General features: G+C 37.2%; 1 protein-coding gene across 17 annotated transcripts in view; it reads right to left on the minus strand.

Annotated features, from left to right (window-relative positions):
* The window catches only part of LOC116180844 (serine/threonine-protein phosphatase 2B catalytic subunit 2), a 204,632-nt gene that overhangs the window by 144,202 nt on the left and 32,635 nt on the right, over positions 1 to 27,795 (minus strand). For all 17 annotated transcript variants that reach the window (XM_031500995.1, XM_031500993.1, XM_031500987.1 and 14 more), the window contains exon 2: positions 23,326 to 23,529. In XM_031500995.1, the coding sequence (XP_031356855.1) occupies positions 23,326 to 23,529 (204 nt within the window). The remainder of the gene's footprint in view (positions 1 to 23,325; positions 23,530 to 27,795) is intronic.

Raw genomic sequence — 27,795 nt, forward strand, 5'->3', positions numbered from 1 at the left:
TTCTGTGCTTAATCGGAAATAATTCCCCAGATATACTCTACTATATTGAAAAATTTCTCATATACAGAGTGTCCCGCGTTCAAACCGAATCAATGTCGACAAGTTTCTGTGTTCAAAATTTGTCATTTAAGAAGATTGTTGAAGGACAACATAGCCACGTATCGCTACGTGAAATTTTGAAAATAAACGTTTTCAATGAACCTAAGATTTGTGTGTGAAGGCGGTAAAAAAGGATTGAGCTCGACATTCCAGGTATCCCCATAGACATCGAGGCGCCATAATAGATTAGTAATCGACGATTAGAAACAAAAGCGGATATGATGCATTCTTTCCGAGAAAAATAACGTATTTGTTCGAGGACACTCTAGAGTATTCGGGAGCGTTCGGGAACTTTCGAGAAAGACGTGCGTTTGCTATATAACCAAACGGATTTGTGGTTCAGGGAGTTCTAACATCGATGCGGAGTGCAGTTTTAAGCTCCGGCTCGTGTTATGTTATAAATGCTGAATGATAAATACTAATTTACTGTGATAAATTAATTCATTTCAAGACTGTTATAAATTTATTGTAAATAAATAAACCACGTAAAGCTGTTCTGAAGAGAAGAACAAATTACGTAGTAATAGAAGATAGGAATAGGGGCCAAAATACGATAGAAGAGATAGAAAAAATGCCTGCAAACAATGACGAACACAAAAGGAAGACAGTGGGAACAAACAAAACTATTAGAAAAGAAACGGATATGAATGGAAAAGGTACAGAGAATTAAAAAAAGTAGAATCTATGGAAGATCAACTAACAGAAAGGGAGCGAGGCACCATTGCGACAAAAAAAAGGAATAAAATCTGGAAACAAACAATATAAGGAGCTGATGCGGAAGTGAGTGCTGAAATATCTAAAGGAAGAGCAGTAGAATATCATTAGATCCGAAAATGAGAAAAGAGGAAATGAAAGAAGAATAACAAATGTGACCAGAAGAAGAATAAGCAGGAAAGAAATATTACAAAGGGAAAGAGGAAGAGCTAGATGAAAAAAGATGAGAAATCCTACACAGAGAGGGAGATGGGGATCACCTCCATAGCATTAATACCCATAAACGCTTCTCTCTGTAAAATTAATGTTTAATCGGCGAACATTAAGCACTTAACCGTTCGGTACGGATTGTATTGCATATCCAAATAAATTTCCATTACGAAATGCATTTCAATTACCCTTTCAAATATGTGCACGCAATCAATCTGTGCAGTTTGTTTATCAACCGAGTTAATTACAAAACATGCGTACATCGCCTCTCGCGAATTGAAAGAGCCCGCTCGATAACTCCGAAGCGTTAAATCGGATTGGGAATGTGCACATTTGCCCGTCAAAAAGAGGAAAACGATTGCCTCGCAAATATTTCCGTTAACCTCCCCCTCCCCGCGTCTAGGGGTCAAAATTGAATTGCGACGAAAGCCCCGATTGCGATCGGAATGGCAAATTGATAAGGGACGATGTATTGTGCGGTCTTAATATTTTACGTGACGGTACACTCGAATAAGCCGGAAGTAGCGATTTTTTTTTCGAATGTCGCGCATTTCCGATCATCCGTCTTGCTCTTGTGAAATTGAGAACAACCGGGCAGCTATAGATTACGCGTATTTCTTGTGGGGCACAGCCATAAATATGCAAAATATGCATGCGAATGGATAAGGCTGGACACCAATTGTATCAAATGAGATGTGTAAATTTAATACCAATCGCAACCCTTGATTTAATTAGTGCCCAAATACATATGCATATTTTTGCATATTTATTACTGTATTGGTATTGCTAACTTGAGTCTTAAGAATTTTTGAAAAGCCCTTCTCCGTCGCTTCTTTTCCTTTCACTTTCTCTTCCAGACATCCGCCAGTCATCCTTCTCACATATTTTACGCCCCCTCCCCTCATTTGTTTACGATTCCTTCATTCATCCTTCACGACTCGTTCCTTTCTTATCGTTTTTTTCAGTTTTAATCTCTCGCCGTTCTTCACACTCCATAATGTTTTTTCCTTTCACCCTTCCTTTACCATTTCACTCACACACCTCTTGTCGTTCTTGTTGCATATTTGGTGACTTTCGCGGATTCGTCTCTCTCTGTCCTCAAGATCTTCTCTTCATGTTCTTTTTAAACTTTTACATTTTTTCCCGACTTTTTAAATTCCCGCCTGCTTCATACATCATTTTTTCTTCTTCTTTTACATCTTGTTTATTAAGGCCTCTTTGCCTTATCTTCGCACCTCCTTACTCTCCCTCGCACTTTACGAGTAGTTACGTCTCTTTTCATAAGGCACCCTTTCTCCTTTTCTGGATGTACTGTCTCACCTTCAGACAACCTTAATTTCTCTTTTACGTCATCTTCACACATATTTTACAACTCATCTTCTCCACGTCGTTTCCACTTTCTCACTTTCCATCGCTTAACATCGTTCATCATCATGCCCTCTTTTACATTCCCTTCAAACCTTTTTCACTTTTCCTTTACACATGCGTGTTGTTCTTCATTAACTCTTTTTTCATACTTCCTCTATGCATTCATCGCTCATGTACATTTTCTGCGCTTTGGCACCTCCTTCATTTCTCATAGTTCGTGTTACTTTCTTCGGGACTTCCTTACATTTTATTCCCATCTTCTTCAGATCTTTTACACTTGTCTTCTCATCTTTCTCTCCTCCATTAGCTCCACTGGCTCGCGGTTTCTTTACACTTGCTTTTCGTCCACTTCAAACACTCTTGGTTTCCTCTTCACCTTTACTTTCCTCTCTATAACTACGTTACCCATGTTTTACGTTTCATCATGCAGTAAGATTCTCCATCCTTCTTCTTTCATAAATCTTCTCGTACTCTTCACGCTCCGCCACGACACAATTTAAAATCCACGATTTTTTGACACCCCCTTTCTTCCCGCCATGTCCCTCGCATCTGCAGTTTTCAAGATAACCTCGACGTCCCTTTGGACTTTTTGTTGCCACTCTTTACTCTTGCTTTCTGTCACTTATTCCTTCACTTATTTCCAGGCTCATTTTACGGATTCGTACCTGTTCTTCCCTTCTCTTCGGACCCCGCCTTTACGTTTGCTTTATGAACGAATCTTTATCGCTTCATTTCTGTACGCGTCATTCACGCCTCCTTTTTTGTCACCACTCTCAGTCCCTTTCAATTCCTGCATGTCACTTCCTTCTCTTTTTGCATTTCTCCTTAGTCGCTGTAATGTTTTTTTCTTTGGTGCATCCATCAGATCTTCGCACTTTTTCCAACCCATGTTGGAAGGCGCTATTATGACCACTTCATCCGCCCGTCCGAAGTTTTTCAAGACATTTAGCTCGTTATTTTTGCACCCGGTAGCTTACAGAAAAATCTTTACTATTAAAGGGCGCATGCGCAAAGTCAACTTTGTTATCTAGATATTTTTTAAAATTTTAACCAGAGATTAATCTAGTAAATACAAACATATCGCATACATTAAACTACTCTGGAGTCTCAAGAATCCTATTGTACTCAAAATCCCCAAGATGCTCGAGTGTCCTGATGTTGCTACTATTAAAAAAGGTATAGTATCAGGAGAATATAAAAATTTATCCTAGCACTTCTGGGCTCCTAGTCCAATTATTAATTAAAAAGTCTTGGTATGAAGAATAAATAATACATATGCACTGAACTTCAAATGTCGCAAAGCTGTAAACGAGCGCGAAAATACTTCCTGCCATCCCACCACCCCTAGCACAACTATTCCTGAAGAAGTTTTGGTGTTAGGGGAACATGAATCTACTCTTTTACTACAAATGGTACTTCGAATGCATCTGATACAAAAAGTTGTGATATCAGGGGAATGTGAAAATGCGTATATCACTTCTGAGCTCCTAACACAACCACGACTGAAGAAGCTTTCGTACCAGGAAAACCAAACCTTTACCGCAATGGAACTTCTAATGTTCCCTACGTATTAGGAGAATATGAAAATACGGCCGGTAAGTTTTGCACCTCTAATTCTTCTTGAAGCAGCTTCAAAAGCTGTAAAAGGCGCGAAAATACTTCCTGCCATCCCACCACCCCTAGCACAACTATTCCTGAAGAAGTTTTGGTGTTAGGGGAACATGAATCTACTCTTTTACTACAAATGGTACTTCGAATGCATCTGATACAAAAAGTTGTGATATCAGGGGAATGTGAAAATGCGTATATCACTTCTGAGCTCCTAACACAATCACGACTGAAGAAGCTTTCGTACCAGGAAAACCAAACCTTTACCGCAATGGAACTTCTAATGTTCCCTACGTATTAGGAGAATATGAAAATACGGCCGGTAAGTTTTGCACCCCTAATTCTTCTTGAAGCAGCTTTAAAAGCTGTAAAAGGCGCGAAATTCTTTGAGTCCCATGGAAAAATCTAGGAAATGCTCATAATGGTTTAGAAAAAAGCTCTGGGAGGGCACTAGAAAACGCTTGCCAGACACTGAGCGTCTTCAAATTTTCTGTACGATATTTATAATAATTCCCAGAGAGCACTTTAGTGTTTCCTAAAAAAACAAAGTGTTCGGAGAGGTCCTGGTTCCCCAAAGTACTAAGGTCAGCATGTAAAGGTTTGATACAGTTCGGGAAAGTGACAAGCAGCTCCTGGAAAACATTTATAAGATTAAAAATGGCCTCGTGAAGTCACTCCTAAAGACCTTGGTGAAAGGGATTTACCAGTTACGTAACTTAGGAGTGACCTTGTTTTATGGTGCAAAGTCGTGCTTTTGGATTTCCCCGGCGAAAAAGTCGTGGCTTTGGTGAAGGGATTTCCCGGTGATGAGACTAAGGAGTGACCTTGTTTGTGTGTGTTTTTTTTTTGTTTAATTGAGTTTAATTCGAGGTTTAATTCTATACAGTTTCAGCTACGTCAAAATACCCAAATGACCAATAAAAAGAAGATAATTGATAAAGGATAAAAGGAATATTGTAAATCCATTGCAGATTGAATTTTAGGAAGATATTAGGGTTTTGTTAAGCTTTTGGGTTTATAGACATTTTAAATTTTGGGAGTTCTACAATTTTGGGTCTTAAGATTCTGGAATTAGTCGATAGAAATTTGAGATTTTGGGAATTCGATATTCTAGTATTTTTAAGATTTTTTGAGATTGTGGGAGTGGGAATTCAAAATTTTTTCGATTATAGAAATTATAGAAATCTGAAACATTTTAAGGAGATATTGGAATTTTGAAATTTTAAATTATAGGATTTTTGGAAAGTTGTGGTTCTGCGAAATTTTTCGAATTTAAGTTTTGATTTTTGGAAATCACTTCAGGCCATCTCAAAATACACAAACGACCAATAAAAAAGAGAATTGAAAGATTTTAAATTAGAAATTGAATGATAATCTCTGTACCGTATCTTTAGATAGACGAACACTAACAGAAATCAGAAAGTATTTCTGTACAGGATGAGTCAACTTAATGCCTTGAAGATAAGATTTTTCGATAGAGTGATTTTGTATTATGATATGGTTGAATATTCTCCACATTTTAAAAATATTTGGAATTATACAGGGTGCGCCCACAAAGTAGGGCGCCCAAATGGTACATTTTTTTTTAATAGAGCCCCCTGTATTTGAATGCATTTTTAAATTCTACGTGTAATTGTACGTCTTTTTAATTATATGGTTAATCTCCGAAAAGCTAGTAGTTTTAAAAATAATTCGGTTTTTAAGAAAAATTGGACATTTGCAAGCGTCAGTAGATATATATTGTCAAAATTATTATTTAAATTTTGATTCCAGGGTTTATATCTTTTATCCTGGGTTAAGTAAAAGTCATATAAATACATTTACTATAAAACATTAAAAAAATAGCTTACAGGGTGTTTTTTTGGTATGTCCAAAGTCGCAAAACTTCATATTAAAAAATCTCACCTTTTTTAAATGGAACACTGTATATTAATCGATATGATTTTCGTTTTGGACGAGATAGATAAAAATTGCCTTTTTTTGCATGGCCACCTCACTATTATGTAAATTACATACAACTTATGATTAGAATATAAAACCCAGGAAAATCAAGATATTTCGAAAACTATCAGAGATAAGGTATAGGACATTATTATCAAAAGTTGAAGGTTTTTGGAGGAGCTAAAAGATGACAGTAAAATATACAGGGTGTTCCATTTAAAAAAGTGAGATTTTTTAATATGAAGTTTTGTAACTTTGGATCTAGAAAAAAAAAACGCCCTGTAAGCTATTTTTTTAATGATATATAGTAGATGTATTTATTTGACTTTTACTTAACCCAGGATAAAAGATAGGTATAAAACCTGGAACTTAAAAATAATTTTGACAATATACTGACGCTTGCAAATGCCCAATTTTTCTTAAAAATTGAATTATCTTTAAAACTAGTGACTTTTCGGATATTAACCCATATAATAAAAAAGACGTACAATTACACGTAAAATTCAAAATTGCATTGAAATAGAGGGGGTTCTCGAGGAGGTTCTATTTAAAAAAAAGTCCATTTTGGCGCCCTGCCTTGTGGGCGCACCCTGTATAATTCCAAATATTTTTAGAATGTGGAGAATATTCAACCATATCATAATACAAAAGCACTCTATCGAAAAATCTTATCTTCAAGGCATTAAGTTACTCCGCGCAATCGTTGACTCACCCTGTACAAACCAATAATTAGGCAAGCGATTTCCAAACGTGAATTACTTATTTTCGTATTTGTTTCCGGGCAGTTTTCCATTTTCACAATTCGTCTAGTGAATGTGGTCGTTAATCTGGGCACAAGTGAAATGCCTTTCGGATCCAGGAAAGCCCCGTCAGACTGGAAGTCGAGGCTTGACAGTGATACGGATCGTCAATCCGTTCGTCTGTGGGTCTGAAGACAAAACAATAAAAGTACACAAATAAATTCCATGAAACTTGAACCCCAGGGGTCAAGTGCCGGTGACAAATTCCGGGCCCCCCAGTGATAGTAAGACTAGTGTTAAACAAAACCCATTGTCACCAAGACTCAATGTCATTTTCTAACGCAAACACTCAATTTACATTTGCAAGACGCGCAAAGGTCAGGTTGAAAAGGTACGAATTTTTTCTTCCTGCACCTTTTATCTCAGCTCCTGCATTTCTTTAAGCGCCCCCCTAAGAAAAATTCCCATTAGCAAAATGTAATTTCGTTCGCCTTAATAGCAAAGCTATAACCCACCTTCCCACCCGCCGCCTGTAATTAAAACACCGCAATTAGTCTTTCTACTTAAATAAATAGCCAGCAAGATAAAAAAAGTGTCACAAATTGCGGATTAAATATGGATAATTACCATCATTATGCTTATTCAGGGCGACTCTCGCATAAAATTACTTTAAATTATAAGTCGCCCCCAACAAAGGCACTCTAAAATCGATTCGTCGGGAGAATTTTTCCGTGGGGCCAAATCCAAAATCGACCGGGCGTGATTACCAATTTATACAGTTTCCCCAAAAAACGAGACCGGGCGAAAGTTTGGTTTGGAAAGTTTCGAAACGCGAATCAAATTGTATTATGCAGGAGTGGAGTGCCGCCAGTTAAAATCTCTGGAGTACACTTACGGAATATGTTATTCGAGATAGGTAGGTACGTTTTTCCAATTACTTAAACGGCACGTTTATTTACGTTAACCCATTTCTAAATTGCGACACTCGCAGTTCTCCGAACGGAAATAAAATGGGAATTGCTTCAAACGGGTAAATTGGAGATGTTTAAGGTGAGAGAGATGCCTTTTTATATATAAATGCATTCAGGAATCTTTCTTCAGAACTGGACCATTTATTATTATTACAAGCAGGGCCATTCACCAAAAGCAGCTTATATACAGGGTGTTTTTTGGGGAGCTTTAGTTAAACGTTTCTGGGAAAGTAAAATAGGTAGGTTTTTGAAAATTTGTACTTAGGAGTTACTCTGAAGGCTGAATCGATGTAAAATATTTTCAAAATGGCCGCACTTCGGGAAACACCGGAAGTAGATAGTAACTTCGTTATTTTAAACAGCAACCCCTATTTTTTATTGGATTTTTGGATTCTATGTGAAATTTCAGTTCTTTTGATATGTCGATATCTGTCATTTATGGTTTTTAAGTTATTTTGACTTTATGAAAAAAAATGGCGGATGCAGATGGTACCTTGATAATTGATTACTTGAAAACGGTTGTAGTCCTGGCAACCCATTTTTATCAGTGCATATGTAATGAATAGGGCGTTCTTTTAGTGTACTTAAAAAAACTTAGTTTTTAGTCTTTGAAGTTTCATAAATTTGGATCTCCAATAATAATAAATAATAATAATAATAATAATAGGTGCGGTTGTCCGCAGCTTATTTTTTTAAAGTACACTAAAAGAAAGCCCTATTCATTCTCTCTCAAATAGGTTGACATGACTACAACAGTTTTCAAGTAGGTAATCAATTATCAAGGTACCATCTGCATCCGCCATTTTTTTCTTCAAGTCAAAATAACTTAAAAACCATAAATGGCAGATATCAACATATGGGTATAAAAAGAACTGAAATTTCACGTAGAATCCAAAAATCCAATAAAAAATAGGGGTTGCTATTTAAAATAACGAAGTTACTATCTACTTCCGGTGTTTCCGGAAATTTTCAAAAACCTACCTATTTTACTTTCCCAGAAACGTTTTTCAAAAATGGTTGCTATGTTCTTCTTTTCCTGGGAAGAATTCCCCCGGGCTACGATTTCCCTCAACATGTTGAAAGCACTCAGGATTCTCATAATAGGTATATCGACTTCAATTATCGATATTTATCGATTTATCGATAAATGTTCCCAACCCTAGTATGTAATACCCCCCAAACAACACAGTCCTCCAGCACACGTGAAATCGATAACTTTTTCTCGGAATCTAGCATGGCTGGGTCATCAGACTATTTCCTCCGGCAGGGCCGTAGCCGGGCTTAGCCTGCTCTTGGAACCCACTTTGCCCGCTCCTAAAATTTACTTAAAATAGCACAATGTATATTGTATAGCATGTTCGTAAATAATCAACACTTCTTAAAAAAATTAACAAAACTTCAACCATTTTAAGTGGCGATATTAATTAAGAAGACGAGTAAGAAGATATTTTAGGTTAAAAGATAGATTTAATATTTTCTATTAGTAAATAACGCCAGCGCTCTTAGAAAATGACATTTTTGGGTTTTTTGGCCAGAATTTCGCTATTTGTAGAGCTACAAGAAAAGGAAAATTAATCAGCAAGAAGGTGTGCGTAACTTTGTCCATTTAAAAGACCTTACGAAGACGTACGGTTTACGAGATCCCCATGGTGACAATGAAAACAAGTTAAAAAGTAATCGTAAACGATTTACATAAAGCGCATTTCCACTTGCATTCATTTCCCATTTGTAAGATGCAACTTCAGTTAAAATCGTAAAAATCCGGCCACAAATATGAAAGATAGCGTTGCACATGGGCAATCCATTTTTGTCGTGCTACTTCAATGTCAGTTTATGAGAAGAATTTCATTTAAATGTTTTTCTAAATAAGAAAGTTGGAACTGCGCATGCGCAAACCTAAATTTTGAAACTAATGTTAGATTTTCCTTTGTTCCAAGCGCCTAAATATCAAATTTCACTTAAATGCTTCCATAGATAAAAAAAGTTGGCACTGCGCATGCGCAAAATAAAATTTTGAAACTGGCGCTAGATTTTCCTTTATTCCAAGTGCCTATGTATCACATTTCATTTAAATTCTTCCATAAATAAAAAAAGTTGGCACTGCGCATGCGCAAAACCAAATTTTGAAATTGGCAGTTGATTTTCCTTTATTCCAAGTGCCTATTTATCAAATTTCATTCAAATGCTTTTATAAGTAAAAAATTTTGCAATTCGGTTTATAAATGGTCGAGATGCGAAAAGGGCACTGTGAATTTTGAATCGCTTCGATTCAACTTTTGGCGTTGCGTATTATATGGCTAAAGCTATGCCCATATTGAATTTCATGCAATTCAGTTCATAACTAACGGAGATGTAAAAGTGATCGAACATTTCTAAACAAAGTTATCGTTCACACGGACAGATAGATGGACAGACAGACAAAGGAACAGACGGACAGACCAACAGGCAGACGACAGATAGAAATGCAAAATTATAAACGATCTCTAGGATCGTTAATAAACGGCAAAAGTGTAAAATTATGGAACATGTAAAAAACGGTTTTTGTTTTTTTTACAATAACTTTTTTTGTAAGCGGTACAGAAAAAATTCCTTCCTTGGTACAAGACTCGACACCATAACGAACCAAATAGCGAAAAAAGTACAACAATAGCTCTTAAGATAAAGAACTAGTAGCGTCGCAAAACGAGCGGACGGACGGACGAACGGACGGACGGACGGACAAAGTGGCCACAATAGCGCATTTTTTTTTTTTGTGGAAATGCGCTAAAAACTCACCCTGTATTATTATCATTTTATTATCTTTTTTACCACCTGCAATACGTAGTACAGGCATAAGAGAGATCCGACAAGAGATCTACAAATGACCTCCAACTTTTTTAAGCCGATACAATACACACATTTCTTGGGCATCTAGCTATCGAGTTTAAAAATTGGTGCCTAAATAAGGATTTAGATCGATATTGGGCAATAAAGTGATGGATACTAAAATTAATTCTTGATAGTTATCCATCTGGAACCATAAGCTTTCTTACAGCGAAAACGAGAAGGCGATACGAGTTCTTCTTCCCAAGAAAATCGGTACATAAATAACGATTTTGATATTTTTTGTTAACAAAAATACACATGGACCACTTCTTGGGCACTCCGCAAGAAAATGGATGCATACCGATTTTGACATCCTTTGTATAAAAATATTTTAGTCACCAAAAATAGACATGTATCATTTCTTGGCCATCGAGCAATCGAGTTTGATCTTTTTCCGAACAAAATTGGTGCATAAATAATAATTTTGACCAATTTAGAGCTATACATATAACACGTGATGAATGCCAAAGTTAATTTTGATAGTCGATACAATGTCTAGGGACTGAGCAATAGTACGGAACGACACGCAGACGGACGGAAATGTGAAGTCCTAAGTGCTCCACTTTCGTGGATTGCGCTAAAAACGAATTCCTTCAGCAGAACACAGCAAATTATTAATATTTCGCCTGCCCGCTCTGTAGATTTATTTGCCCGCTCTTAGTAACTAATCTGGCTAGGGCCCTGTCCTCCGGAGGCACGATTTCCCTCAAAATGTTGAAAGTACTCAGGATTCTCGTGAGTTTTTTTGGAGAACGGCCACAGAACCTACCTTGCTTGGAGGTATTCAGACCCCTCGTGCTTCCAAAACGTTAAGCCTTAAGAAATGAGTGTATGGAATGACTCTCAGGAAAGGAAAATTTGACAGCACTCCCCAAAAGATAATCATAAGCAAGCTATATGAATATTTTAGAGTAACGTAGCACCGGGAGGTCTGGGGTATATAGTCCCCACGTAGGTGAAATCGATTACCTTTTCCCGGGGTAGTATGCCTGAGTTATCAAATCTTCTTGCCCTGGGGACTATTTCGTCTGGTACTACGTTTTCCCTCAAAATGTTGAAGGTAATCAGGATTCTCAAGATAATTTTTTTGAAAAAAAGAAAACAGAATCTACCTTCCAGGAGGTATCCAGAACCCCATTGCTTCCACAACGTTACTCCTTAAGAAATGAGTGTTTTTCAAGAAAGGAAAATTTGACGGCACTCCCAACTCCCACAGATTAACCATAAGCAAGCTATGAATATTTTAGGGTATCGTAGCACCGGGGGGACTGGGGGGTATGGAATAGCCCCCAGCCAACACAATATTCCTCAATAGAAGTAAAATCGACTACCTTTTTGCGGAAAGCTAACAGGACACGGCGAGGGACATGGCCATTAAGTCTTGTTTTCCTGAGAAGTATTTCCCCCGGTGCTACGTTTTCTCCCAACATTTTAAAAATACTCAACAATCTCACGATATTCCATCCCCCCCCCCCTGCGACGTTTTCCTCCAAAACATTAAGCCATAACTCACGTGCATGGAATGTCTCAACAGGAAAGGAGAATTTGATGGCACAAATTTATCATAACCGAGCTATGAATATTATAGGGTAACGTAGCACCGGGGGTATAGAGAGTATGAAATATCCCCCAACCAACACAATGTCCCCCAGCACAGGTGAAATCAATTACCTTTTCCAGGAGTCATGGGTGGTCATCAAATCTTTTTTTTTCTGGGGAGTATTCCCTCCGGTGCCACGTTTTCCCTAAAAATGTTGAAAGTACTCAGGATTCCCATGATAGTTTTTTTGGAAAACGGCCACAGAATTCCATACCGCCCCCCCCCCGAGCTGCGTTCTTTTCCAAAACACCGGAGGGGGGGAGGTGAAATCAATTATTTTTTGCCTACAGCTAACATGACATGACATGACGGTCATGAAATCTTATCTTCCCGGGGAGTATTACTCCCGGTGCTACGTACTTAGGACTCTCTTGATAGTTTTTTTTAATGGAGCAACGGGTCTACCTCTCCTTGGGGGGGGGGATGCCACCAAGGTCCGCCCTCCAAAACGTTAAGCCTCAAGAAGTCGCGTGCAGGGAAACAGTAAATAATCATAATCAAGTATGCCCCCCCCCCCTCCGACTACACAATTACCTTCAGTCATAGAGAGCCATATTTCGTAACGCGCCCATTTCCGTAGGAAAACGGTTTTTCACTTTCCACGAACTACCAGAACTAGTGTAGACGGGAACTTGCATGTGTGCGAGAGACGTGGACTGTGTGGGTTTTGGAGGATCCGAGAATTTCGAAGCCAGACTGAGACAAAGCGAAGTTTAATAACACAAAAGGTAGAGGAATAGAAGCAGCAAGCTGCAATACTAAACTGGGGAGATCAAAAGTAGGCTAAGCAACATAACAGTGAGTACAAAGACCTAGAATAGGAGTAACTTTAGAGGTTATAAGAAATTCATAAGGACGAAAGTTGCATGCAAAGGAGAGATAAGAAACGTAAACGTCACGTAGCGGGAGGCGCACCAAAAAATTTTGAGGATAGGCAACACACCATACATCGCAGTACGCAACCGTGCCGACAGCAGAAAGTGAGAGAGCAGCGTAATAATCAAGGAATAGGGAGAGAGAAGCCAACGAATCCACAAGAATTACACACAACAAGGGAAAAGGGATTAGAAAACATAGATAACAACGAAATGAAGTTGGCTTCCCAAACGCAGAACATGCCAGTGGAATACATACAGGAGGAATGCAAAAACAGCAAAGACATTCACGAGCCAATAGCACAGGAAATCTCAAAGAATTTTTAATAAAGAAAAGAGGAAGGGAAGAAGCAAGGAAACAGTTAGAAGCCGAACTAGAACAATTACAAAAAAAACAGCACAATCTACCGATCTCCGCCCACAACAAAGACAGAAGAGAAAGGAGAAAAACCAGAAAACATGGAGGAAATTAAAAACATGATGGTAACCCTTACCAAGAGTATGATGAAAATGAGAAATGACGTCAGAAAAGAAATAATGGAAATGAGAGAAGAGTTTAAAAAGGAAATGCAGGAACTGAAGAAGCAAAATCAAGAGAAGGAAGAAAAATGGAACAAAGAAAAACGAGAACTAGAGGAGAGAATAGACAAACTAGAATGGAGACTGGAAAAATAGGGATTCTAATAAAATGTACAAATTGGGGGGAATAAAATGGAATCATGAGGAACAGACAAGCCCTAAGAGATAAAAGGTATATATCGATAACGACCTGACGTTTACAGAAAGAGGGGGGGGGGGAGGGGGGGAGATCACACAAACAATTAACAAAGGAACAACAGGTGACAACAAAAACGAACAAAAAAAGGAAGAAAAAAAGAAAACAAGAAAAAAAAAGGAAACATCAAAATTGGATTCTGGAACGTGGCGGGAATCAGCAACAAGGATGAAGAATTTTGGGAGTACGTGAAAACTTATGATGTAATCGGCATGACAGAAGTAGGTACGGGTAGAAGAAAAATATTGGGGAAATTTGGAGAAAAAACTACCGAAAGATTTTGGAAAGAAAAATGATAGTAACAGATGTACGATGGAGAGTGTTTACATTATACAATTACATGAATATGAAAAGGATAGTGGACGAGCTGAACAAAATAATAGAAGAATCGGAAGATGACGTTATAATAATAGGAGGGGATCTAAACGGGCGGATAGGCAAGGAAGGATCATGGATCGCTCGCACAGAAGAAGAAAACAAAAGAAAATCAAAAGATAACGTGACAAATAAAGAAGGGAAAGAATTGGTTAACTTCGTAGAAGAAAAAGGGTGGTACATCCTCAACGCAAACGTGAAAGGAGACGAAGAGGGAGAATATACATACATAGTAAGCAGAGGGCAGTGGGTAATAGACCATATTATTCTAAATGAAAAAGGGAAAGAACACTTAAAAATTTTTTTTGTAGACCATAGAATAGAATGCGATCACCAACCAATATCCACAACGAGGAAAGGTAGTGCTGACACACAATACAGAAAACAAACAAAAGAAATTACAAAAACACATTTGTCTCAAATGTGGACAGAACAAACAATAGAAAAATACAGAAAACATCTAAAGCAGACAGAATTCAAAGAAACTGAATGTGATGCTGCACTAGAAGAAGAAATAAAAAGGCAATAACTAAAGCGGTGACAGAAAAAACATCAAACATAAACAACTGGGCACCAGGAAGAAGCAAGTGGTGTGACACAGAATGTAAAGAGAAAAAACAAATTACAAAAAAAGCCCTAATGGATTGGAAAACAGAAAAAGACACAGGCGAAGAGTACAGAACAAAGAAGAAAGAATATAAGGATACATGCAAACGCAAAAAAGAATTACAAAAAGAGGAAATAAGATAAATACAAGGCATCAAAAACGAAAATTAAGTGTGGAAATTTATAAACAAAGGGAGGAAAAATAAAGAAGGAATACCGGACGACATTGGAGAAGAAGAAGCGAAAAATTACTTTATACAAAGTTTAAACGGACAGATAAGCATCAGAGGAGAAAAAATAAAAAGAAGAAGTGGAAGGAAGGATGAAGAAAAAGGGGAAGAAGAAATAGCAAATATGAAAAAAAAAGAAAGCTCCTGGACCAGACCAAATAACAAATGAGATGCTAATACATGCGCCGGAAAGTGTGAAACAGCAAATCAGAAAAATTATTAACAGGGTCTGGAGAGGAGGAGGATTTCCGGACACTTGGAAAGAAGGAGAAATATGCCCAATATACAAAAAAGGAAACAAAGATGACATCAAAAACTATAGGGGAATCAAACTCCTAAACTCAACATACAAACTTTACGCTAAAATACTAAACAACCGCTTAAATGAAGAAGTAGAGGACAAAGAAATACTAGATGAAACATAGATGGGCTTTAGGAAGGGAAGGTGGACGATAGACAACATATACATAGTAAATCACGCGGTACAACAAGAACTGGAAAAGAAAGGAGGTCAGGTCTAGGCCCTATTCATAGATCTAAAACCTGTATTCGATAATCTAGACAGGAACGAATTATATAAGAGCTTGGAAAAGAAAAATATCGACAGCAACACAATAGAAAGGATTAAAGAATTCTATAGAGAAACAAAGAGTAAAGTTAAAGTCAATAACAAACACACAGGCTATTTTTGGACGGAAAATGGAGTCAGGTAAGGATGTGCGCTAAGTGCAACCCTTTTCAACATTTATGTGGCAGACTTGGAAGAAGTATTAAGAAAATTGCAAGCAGGAGGAATAAAAATTGGAGGACAAAAGATATGGTCATTAACATACGCGGATGGCATGGTGCTCCTTGCAAAAAAGCAATCAGAAATGAACGAAATGGTCACACAATTAGAAAGGTACGCAAGAAGAAAGAAATTCATAATAAACACAGAAAAATCAAAAATAATGGTTTTACAAAAAGGAAGAAAAAAGAATAAGGACGAGACATCGTGGAAAATCGAAGAAACAGAAATAAAAGTTTCGGAATTTAAATATCTTGGGTACATACTAATGAAAAACGGAGGACCAAGTGCTCACATAAGACAAATAAAGAAAAAAGCAAATGGATTAATACCGCAGCTATGGAGCATAGCAGAAAGAAAATTCAAAAACAACTATAGAATCAAGAAAATGATGTTCGACTACCTGATAAAAAGCACAGTGATGTACGGGGCAGAAATATGGGGGTGGAAGGAGATAGAGGACATCGAGCGAAAACAAATACCTAAAATGGATCCTAGGATTGGCAAGAGATACCCCAACTTACATACTTCTGGAGGAAACCAAACAAGATAAGATGAGGATAGAAGCGAGATATAGAGCAGTTAAATACGAAGAAAGGATAGAAAGAGGAGAAAACGGGTTACTTAAAGAAACTCTCAAGGAGAGAAAGAAGACCAAAAAAGCAAAGTGGACAGAAGAAAGAAGAAGATATTTCCAAAGGAATGGGTATGCAGAAGATGAGGCGGAAAGATTAAGGAGAGAGGGAATAAATATACCAGTGATTATGAAGGAGAGAGATAAAACCAACCAATTACAATACCAAATCAATCGAATAGAAAACAGCACGTACAATACCACGTACAAAGAAATAAAAACATTACACTTGCCAAAATATCTACAGGAGAACAAAAACCATTGCAAGATGCGGAAATTAAAACAGGACCGGGAAAAGATGGAAGGAAGAAAAGTGCAGACTATGTAAGGAAGAAAAAAAGACGAAAGAACACGTGATATACAGATGCAGCAAAACAGTAAAGGAAATATTACAGGAAGATGGAAGAGAAATCGACTGGATGAGAAGGACGTTGCAGAGAGAAGCGAAAAGAGAGGAATATGAATAAACATTATGTAGCGATTTCTGATGTTGTACTACTTAGTATTGTATATATGCTATTGAACATACCTAAGAGTCCCGAAAGGCTAGGGTTAATACATAAATAATAAAAATAAATAACTAATGTAGACACAAGCCATTCAATTTGTCTCCATTTCGGTATTGGTAATGTATTAAAAGCAGGTAGACATATTGAAAATGTTTGAAATGTTTCGGAAATGTAGCAAATTTTGCAAACGTTTCAAAAATGCACAAAGAATGTTGTAGAAATTTAGGAATACTAGAATGAACGTGCATTTAAGGAACTATAGAAGTGTTTCAAAATGTTTAGAAAATGCTTCAGACATTTTTTGCACGTTTAAATATTTTCAAAACGTGTAAAGCATTTTCAAAAAATTAAAAAAACAATTTTCGAAGTGATTCGAAATAGAGGCAATGCGATAAATACTTTGGAAATTTATAATAACGTTTCAAATGGAGGATGTTGAAGATGTGTGGAAAATTGGGAATTCATCTTCCTTCTATCTTTGATGTTATTCCACGGGTATTAATGCGCCTAATAAGCCAATAAATGGGACCAGGTTTTAAATAAGTGCCAAGTTGATAACGGTCCGGTCTGGCGTAGAAGATCGATGTGCAACATGCTGCAATTTCCATGCTTATCCCATCCGAAAATGGAGACATCCAATAAATCAACTTAATAAAAATCCCTATTGTACAGCACGGTACATCTGAGCCCTCTATAAATTTTTAACTCATCCTCCTCCACCCTTTTTGTCGCACATTCGATCCGCACAGTGTGCTCATTGTAGCTCGAGGAAGCTGAGGTTTCTCGATCCAATTCAGCGTCGATCTCATGTCGTGCGGCACTCTTCGCGCTCCGCCGAATTGCCGTTTTTGATTAAGTCGCGGCGAACGTCGGCTGCTGTACGATTTTAGCCGCCGAAGGACGACATCGTCTTCGAAATTCTCGGGGGCGCGACGAGCGCATAAAAAAAATGCGCCCGAGCGCCAGAAAGCGTTTAATTAATATCGATTTTGATTTCGTATTCACAGCCGTATTTGTATAACGTTAATTTCGAAACGGAGGAAGATTTACATTTCTAATTAGGTCTACTCTCTCGGGTGCGAGTTTTTATCTCCGCGCTCGGCCCCCGTTTCGCATATGCGGCGGCGGCGGGAGATTTGTTTTCTCTTTTATAAAAATTCATCATTCATAAAAATGGAGCTTTACTGCCGCGAATATTGGCTTCATAAAAACGGAGTCATAAAAGTTCGGTAGTAGAAATACGTCATAAAAATATGGTACGTATGCACAATACGGGGAACATTTTATGCGCTGTAAATAAAGCAAGCGGGTGATTTTTTTGACGAGACGAGAAATGGCGGTGAATGTGGAACGTTATCGATTAATCGAGAGAGAAGCGCAACAAGTATAAGGCACGTCATAAGTTACTCCCAAATTTTTGACATCCGTCGTATTCGAAGGGCATAGTTGAATTATGCGCCAATTGGCGTTCTGTTGCACAACTTTCAATCAAGTATGCGCCTAAAGTGAAACAACCGACAAAACAGTGCAGAAACCGCCACCCGCAAACTCAGGTGCAATAATTGCAGAAATCCCGGGCACTCGCGGCAGGAATGCCGGAAGAGAAAGAAAGCTTACGAAACGGAAGCTACCGTACCCGAATAGTTGGATCACGCTTCTTTTCATCACGCACCTCCTGTAAGATTCTTCCATTCTCTTCCCTCTTTTTTGCACTTTCTTCATACCTCCTTCCTTTTACGCTTGCTGTCTTCGCGTTTAGATCAGGTCTGCTTGCCTCTCTAAAGAGAACAAATGAAGTCTGTACTCCCGGGCTAAATATGACAGACCCAAATGGTAAAGTGTCACATTAACTCCGTGATATACCAAAAACAGAAAATGATAATAACCGTACCGGTAACATGGTCTGTGAATGCCTATAAATAGAAGGGGCTCTAAATTGCACGAAGTACTGATTTGAGTCCCCAATATTAACAACCGAATTTTATCATAAACCGAAAACTTTCCATTTATTAATGGCCATCCAAATGAGCAGCGCATTATTTTAAAGACTGTCGCGCGTTGTTCTTTTGAGCGAGCAAATTGTTTGCGCTTGTTTACGAAAAAAGGCTATTATTGGAGTTAAGATCGGGGCGTTTGCACGGGGCAGCTCATCGACTCCCGAAACTCATCTGCAGACTTCGTTAGTTTCCAAGTTTCCAGTTAGATAAGCACATCTGGCGAGCTTCCAAGACTATGCCTTACATCTTATTCGGGTTACCAGAATCGCGTATGGTTTCGTACGTAGTAACGAACACTTTATTTAATAATTTACATTTGCTTATTTAGAATTTACTCGTTACATTGTTTACTAAAATAAATTTAATTGTCTGGCTAGCAGGGATATTTATTGAGTTCTTGTTTCCATAAAACGATTGCAAGTAGTAACGATCTTTGTAGTTTCGCGAAATTGTGTATCAGGAGCTAAGAGGTAGTCACTACCTTATAGGACTAATAATATTCGTACCAAAACACCATTTATTCAATGCTAGTACGAATAATACATAAAATACGAATGGTTATCGCCTGATCTGAAGGGAGTTACTTGGTGCCGCTGGTTACTGCTCAGTTTTTTTTACGCTGGGTCGTGGATTTCTAATGAATCTTATTTTTAATCTCACCAGAAAATGCCAAACCCGCTCCTATTATCGGTTAACGCATAAAACTCGTTCACCGCCAAATTCAATTTATATGTGAAATTTAAACGCTCAATCTTGAAACATTACATGTTTTTAGTATCAGGAGCACATAAGAAGCCAATAAGGATCAGACTGCACTTCTACGTTCCTGATTATCTTCATATTCATATTCAATCCACATACTTGCAACTGCCTACATTCGGCTTTCTGCACTTTTGCTCTTCAGCGCAATTAGGAATCCGGGGCTAACAAATAGCTGATGAATCCTGTAGTTTTTGGCACTTCTTCTGTCTCCAACTAGCGGACTTTCTGCACTTCTACGCTCCTGATTCTGTTCCATTTCTCTTAAGCAAAATTGAGTATCAGGAGCAAGTAGGTTCGTGTAATTCCTCGCACCTTATTGTTCCTAATGCAATGAATTTGTCTTCACATAGGATCTACTAGTAGGAGTGCAAAAGAAGTCACCGAGAAGGTCACCCCTCACACTTACAATTGCCTGCACCTCTCGGCTCCTGATTCTATTAATCCCTCTCCAGAAACAAGAGAAGACAAGTCAAAGAAATGGAGCAACAGAACACCGGCCTAAAATGTCTGGTAAAAAAATGAAATAATCAGAGATTTTTTTGAATTCCGGTAAAAAATTCAAAATTCCCAGAAGTTGAGATTAGAAAAATTTCAAAAAATTCTTTTACTCAAAAATGAGAAAATAAAATTTTAGATCTGTGGAATCTTTCCCATACCCGCCAAAAAATTGTTATAACTTGGATAAAATTGGGGGACGGGGCGATAAATTATGCGCCATGAAAATTACATTTGGCCCCTTGCAAGAATAGTATATTCGATCAGATTAGTTAGTGTCAAATTCCAAATCCGAGAAAGAAATTCAGAATCCTCGGGCAAATTCGGATTCCAAAAAATTTCGAGAAATTATTTTGAAGCAGCCCCCCCCCCCCCGGCTGTTTTCCAAAAACCATGACTAAGAAACTGATAAAAAATCAGAAATTTGCTATATTTAATCTAATTTTTGAAAAGGACATTTTAGAATTTGGTCACATTTTTTTTATTTCAGCAACAATTCAGAATTCTTAGAAAATTTTCAAAAATATTCCAAGAAAATCAAAAAGAATCTGTAATTCCAAATTTTAAAAAACAGGAATAATCAGATTTCTAAAATTTCTGGTAAAAAAATGAAATAATCTGAGATTTTTTCAAATTCCGAATCCGGGAAAAAATTCAAAATTCTCAGAAAGTGAGATAACAAAAATTTCAAAAAATTCTAAAAAGAAAGATTTTGTAATTCTTCTATTCAAAAATGAGATAAAATAAATTTTTGGATCTGTGGGATCTTTCCCATACCACCATAATTCAGAATCCTCAGACAAATTCGGATTCCAAAAACAGAGATTGTAATTTTTAATTTAAAAAAAAACCGGACAGCAAATTTTTGGTAAAGAAATAAAATTTTGGATCTGTGAAATGTGGTTACCCATAGCACCCAAAAAATTATTTCTGAGTAAAAATGAGGGATGGGGGAAAAATAATGCGCCACAGAAATTTAATTTTTGATTTAACAATTGTAATATCGAGTCAAACAAACAATGAGTTATTACTATTTTTTCCAAAGTCCGAATTCGAGAAGAAAGTTCAAAATTTGCCCTTTTTCTACATGAGAGAAGAGCGGGAGGGGGGGCTGTATTCCAAAAACCATGACTAAGAAACCAATAAAAAATCAGAAATTCTGCGATATTTAATCTAATTTTTGAAAAGGACATTTTGGAATTTGATCACATTTTTTTTTCATTTCGCCAACAATTCAGAATTCTTAGATAAATTAAAATTTCAAAAAAAAAATGTCAAGAAAGTAAAAAAGGTTCTGTAATTCGAAATTTAAAAAAAAAACGGGCATAATCAGGTATCTAAAATTTCTGGTAAAAAAATGAAATAATCAGAGATTTTTTCGAATTCCAAATCCGGGAAAAACCTCCAAATGCTCAGAAGTTGAAATTAGAAAAATTTCAAAACATTAAAAGATTTTGTAATTCTTTTACTCAAAAATGAGATAAAATAAAATTGTGGATCTGGGGAAACCGCCAATCAATTATTATAACTTGGATAAAATTGGGACACGGGGAGGATGCGCCATGAAAATTACATTTGGCACCTTGCAAGAATAGTATATTATGATCATATGATCAGATTCATTAGTGTCAAATTCCAAATCCGGGAAAGAAATTCAGGATCCTCAGACAATATAGGATTCCAAAAAAATTTCAAGAAATTTTGAAACAGAATTTGTAATTTTTAATTTTAAAAAAAACCGGACAGCAAATGTTTGGTAAAGAAGTAAAATTTTGGATCTGTGCAATCTAATTACCAATAGCACCCAACAAATTATTTCTGAGTAAAAATGAGGGATGGGGGATAAATAATGCGCCACAGAAATTTAATTTTTAGTTTAACAATTGTAATATCGAGTTAAACAAACAATGAGTTATTACTATTTTGTCCAAGTTCCGAATTCGAGAAGAAAGTTCAAAATTTGCCCTTTTTCTACATGAGCGGAAGGGGGGGGGGGGCTGTATTCCAAAAACCATGAATAAGAAACCAATAAAAAATCAGAAATTCTGCCATTTTTAATCTAATTTTTGAGAACATTTTGCAATTTGACCACATTTTTTTTCATTTCAGCAACAATTCAGAATTCTTAGATAAATGAAAATTTCAAAAGAAAATTTTCAAGAAAGTCTAAAAAAGATTCTGTAATTCCAAATTTGTAAAAAAAACAGGCATAACCAGATTTCTAAAATTTCTAGTAAAAAAAGTGAAATAATCAGAGATTTTTTCAAATTCCGAATCCGGGAAAAAATTCAAAATTCTCAGAAATTGAGATTAGAAAAATTTCAAAAAATTCTAAAAAGAAAGATTTTGTAATTCTTTTACTCAAAAATGAGATAAAATAAAATTTTGGATCTGTGGAATCTTTCCCATACCCGCCAAAGGATGGGGGGTGGGGGGGGGGGGGAGGGTTAAATTATGCGCCATGAAAATGACATTTGCCACCTTGCAAGAATAGTATATTCTGATCATGATGATGATGTATATGATTAATTTCAAATTCCAAATCCGGATTCAGAATCCTCAGACAAAAGACATTTTGAAACAGATTTTGTAATTCTTAATTTAAAAAAATAACCAAACAGCAAATTTCTTGTAAAGGAGTACAATTTTGGATCTGTGCAGTTTGGTTACCCATAGCACCCAACAAATTTATTTTAACCTGAGTAAAAAGAGGGATAGGAAGAGGGGGAGGGGGGGCTGTAACAGCAACCACCAATTTATTTTTAATTAAGCGCCGATATGGGCTTGTCGTAGAAGTTCGACGAAGAAAAACGTTAGCCCCCCCCCCCTGCATGCCGTCTTTAAAATTTAAAGTTTGAGGAACTTGGAAGCTAATAATGAATAAATCTCAAGTGCTTTAGACTCTTGTAAGCAACAATGTAACAAAATCTCAAACACGGCAATTTAAATGTAAATATGGATCATTAATAACAGCACTCCAGCCAAACACAAGAAGCCATTAAGCAATTCGGCTATCTAATCTACACCCATATAATAAAACGTTTGAAGAGCGCCGCGGTGGCAATTTCGTTTTATCTACCGCAGCAATAACAAACGCGCTCGCATTGATGTAGCGCCCTCTCGTGACGTCTCGACGGCTCATAATAAATTCAATATTCGCTTACCTGTAACTGGAGCCTCTATATCTATCATTGTCTTTTCTGCTCGTAGAAGTGCGGCGCCCTCGTTAATGATGCGAAGTGCGGCCGATTCGTCTATGCGGCCTTCCAATATAAAATGTTGCTTTAGTACATCCGGCCGTGGTTTCGCCGTTCGCGTGTCAAAAACTTCGGCCACTGTCAATTTATGACTCGGAGGAAACGGTACGGCTGTAACAGAAGAGAGTGAAGTGTGAGAGAGGTTTACGTTATTCGCGCGGTGTTAATATTTAATTTCCAATAAAGTTTTCTGAAGTTAGCTACGTGCCCTTATAAATTTTAATCCCGTAGGAGACGTGAATGACAGATAAGAGAATTCGCCCGGAATATATGATACAGACTTTGTAACAAACACACAAAAAGTGCGCAATCGAAAAAATAAACGTTAAGTTTTTATCCTCGAAAGGATCCGCAAAAGCGCGGAGTTGGGATGCGAGCGGATTGACTGGTACAACTGCCAACGCGGTTTGAAGATCCTCATTCCAATCCGATTTTTAGCTTCCTAGCTCGAGCCAATTGCGATCACCGTTTTTTGCACAAAAAAAGTTCCAACAACGGAGGGCTCGGCCCGTGAGAACACGTATCATCAAACTCATCGACTATCAGATATCAGTTTCAGTGGATGATTGATTAGGGTTTACTGCACCTTCACAAGCGTGACGAATTGGGGTGTAGCGGTCATTTCTTTTGTGAGCTACGACAACCAGTTCCCTAACTTATATTTTGTTAATTATTTACATACAGGGTGCAGGGGATTATTTCGGAAATTAGCGGTGATAGAATAATAATAATAATAATAATGACTTTTATTAGCTACTTGCATACGACGCAAAAGAAAAACAAATTCATATCAAAAAATGATTTATATTAAATATTCTTCATATGGTGGGGCCCCACTTAATGATGTTTGTCCATCTTCGTTTTCGAAACTTGATTTAACCTCAATGCAGAATCACGTATTTGATACCGTTAACCTTTATCTTTTGAAATCGCGTTCATTTTTGGTGTAAATGCTGAATTTGTTACATATTTTTGGCCCCAAGTTAAATTTATGTTTTTGATCATTCCTTCAATCATGTAGAAGTTATCGAATTGTTTGAAGGCTTTTCGATATCGATACCAGTCCGTTTACTGTGTTGAAAATTAGTGGTCTTCAATTCCGCTTAAAAGGCACCAAATGAATCCAAACCGTGTGCGGTTTAAGACAAGTTCAAACGTGCGTAAAATACGCTTAATCCCATTTGCGGAAGGTCACGTTTGAGCGTAAATAACGGACAACAGCACAGACGAAATTGCTTCGTCGCCAAACCGCGATTGTCATCCGGGGCGCGGGCGACACACCGAAATTAATGACTCGAAATTATTTAACAGATACCGATGTGATAAAGTAGACGCAATTAAGGCCGAAAATGTTGCTGAATGAATACCGAATTGAAATTAACGAGAAAGTTATCGATTAACCATTTTTTTGGACACCGACCGAATTAAATCTAATTGACTTTTTTTAACTTCTCATTGATTCGGTTAAAAATAAACGCGACGGTTAGTTCGGTGGTAATTACACACGATTTATAAATACAAGTCTAAAGCTTCGCGGTTGTTTTTGTAACAGAAAATAAAAAAATGGATGCAACAGTCTTCACGAGAATAAATTACAGCGGAATATTGCACGAGTTATGTAACATTTATATAAACGTGTAATTTAAAATTTAAAGTAACATTGAAGTTATGTGCACAATGTTCTTATATTTTTTACTACACCTGTGTGGGAAAAATCATTGATTCTTTAGCAATATTTTCAGAAATATTGTCGTTAGAAAACTCCTTGGAAATTTGAAAATTTTCCAAAAATCCTCTTTAGAGAACTTCGTGAGAGTTTTCTTAAAAACATTCCTTAGAAAGATAGTATGAACAATGATACCCTTCAGAATCTTCTGAGAAACATTTGAAATCATCTGAGAAGAAACCATCAGGGAAACTGAAAGAGTATATAAGATTTCCTAAGAATTTTACTGACATTCTTCATGGGAAATTGATCCGCTAGGCGACTCAGAGCGTTATCTAAGGACAGAAAGCATCTTTAAAAATTGGGGGATCATGATCATATAATTGGAAAATATTGTAGGCCGTGCATTCATGATGCAATTTGAAGTTACACTTTTTTGTGATTGAACGAGGTACAGTATATAGAATCCAGGATCGAGTAAAAATATAACTTCCAGAATTCATGTCCCAGATCCAGGATACACAATCCAAAATCCAGATATCGTATTCAGAATCCAGGATCGGTTAACCGAAATTGGAGACTGTATCCAGAAACCATAACTGAACACTCAAAATTCAAAATCAAAAATCTATAGCTAAGAATACAACATTCAGAATCCAAAATCCACATTCTGGCTTTCGGGACCCAAAATTCAGAAGCTGGGATTCTAAACCAATAGAATTTGGATTGAAATATCCATACTGGAATACAAAATCCGATTTTTAAATTCAAAATGCACGATTCAAAATCTAAAATTAAGATCAAAAATCTGGAGCAAAATTCAAAATCCAGGATTGAACATTCATTGTCCGATATTGAATGTCTAAATCTAGGAACACTAGAGGTTTTTCGGCCCTTCCAAGATTCTTAGTGGCATAGCCATTTTTTCGACTCCAATCTCGGTTTTCGCTACTGATAATAAATGAATTTTATTTGTGTGAATTCATGAAGTCGTGTGTTTATTCGAACCCTTTAATGATCCAGATAAATGTCCAATGCTCAATTATGATTAGTTTGTTTCAAGTGGCTTTAAAATTTGTGTAAGTAATCCATTTTGAAAATAAGGAATTTGATCGCGGCCATTATTTAAATTTTGAAGTCGAGATTGAATTTTTTTGCGCATTTTTTAAGAATTAAAAAAAATTTGCTATTATTTGCGTTTTGTCCGTCCGGACCCACTTCTGCCGTTGCGAACTACTTCTAGGGGAATGGTCTTAGTCCTGGAATTTTTTGCATTAGGTAGCCTATACCTTGAAGGTGTGCCAGACGGCAGTTGTCTAAAAGCCCCCCCCCCCCCCCACGAATTATTTCCTGAGATGCTGTTTTTGAAAGTAAAACGTGCGTAAAACATACAACCAATTTTAGATTTTGCATACGCATGCCCTTAGTGGTAGTTAAACTTTATAAAATGGGGGGGGGGGGGGGGGGTTAAACACATATTCTACCCTTCATGGTATTCTAATGAAAGGTCTCATCGAAATAAATTGGTTTGTACAAACTATAACTTTCCCGTGTGGCTCTTTTTCGAGATCAGTGAGCGACGGGGCCGGGGGGGGGGGGTGTAACTAGTTTTATCCTTCATGGTACTCTAATGAAAGGTCTCAACGAAAGGAATCAATTTTTACCAACCATAGCCCTCCTCCTCGACCTCTTATCGTGATCGGGTATATTCCCTTATACCTCTCAAGAACGGATTGTCGGAAGAGGGTACTCACAAAGGGCTTTACCTGCACAAGAGTTGTGCACAATTTATACTTGTTTTATTGTGCCGAAATTCGGATGTGCTACAAATTTAATAAGAGAGCTAGGAAGGTTTAAGGTGTCTTGTGTATGGTTCATTTTGGCCGGGCCATTGTAGTTAATGGTCTGCGAAGTTGTCAGCGTCAGTCTGACGGGCGATAAAACAATTTTAATGTCTTTTACGTGATCAAAACAGCTAATTCCCCGTGTACAGGTTAGGTGTATCAAAAAAATACTCCACTTGATCCCTCAGTTTATGCTTGCATCATTAACCTCCACTGACATGCTAAAGCTACAAAAATTGTTTGTTATATATCTATTGTAAGAATTACATTCTATGGAGGTCCTCAATAATGAAAAAGTAAAATGTCAACGCAACCCCTTTTTGATAAACGTGCCAGTCTGACTGGTCAATTATGCGCGATTCTGCACAGAAGGGTCATATGGAGCAGCGCAAACTAAGCGATCTTGAAATCTTATGAGTTTTTGATAGATGGAATTTGTACGCCATGGATTGGGTTAAGGAAACGAAGTCGGTTGGTGAAGGATTAAAGATGGCCGCTTAAACCTATTAGCGCATTTGTAGGCGTGTTAGAAAATTAAAAAATAGTAGGGACGCGTCCAGGAGAGATAGCAGTAGGGCAGTCGGTTTTGGGCCACAAGAGCGTAAAGTGCGTGGTCCGCATTAACAGTTTTTCGGGGGAAAACCACATTACTTAAATTAAAGTTAGTGCAATGTGGAAGTGTCGCACGTGAGGCAATTAAAAACAAAAAAACAATGCGAAAATATTTAACGTAGTTAGTTATGTCGCGAACGCAGAACTTTCGTTGGGCGATAAATCAACTGGACATATTTGAACCCATTGAGACAGGATATCGTTGAAAATCAGTAAAAATATTCGGTAAACACAGATTTACTATTTAGAACTATT

The sequence above is a fragment of the Photinus pyralis genome, unplaced genomic scaffold (genome assembly GCF_008802855.1).
Source record: "Photinus pyralis isolate 1611_PpyrPB1 unplaced genomic scaffold, Ppyr1.3 Ppyr1.4_LG9, whole genome shotgun sequence".
Taxonomy (NCBI): Eukaryota; Metazoa; Arthropoda; class Insecta; order Coleoptera; family Lampyridae; genus Photinus; species Photinus pyralis.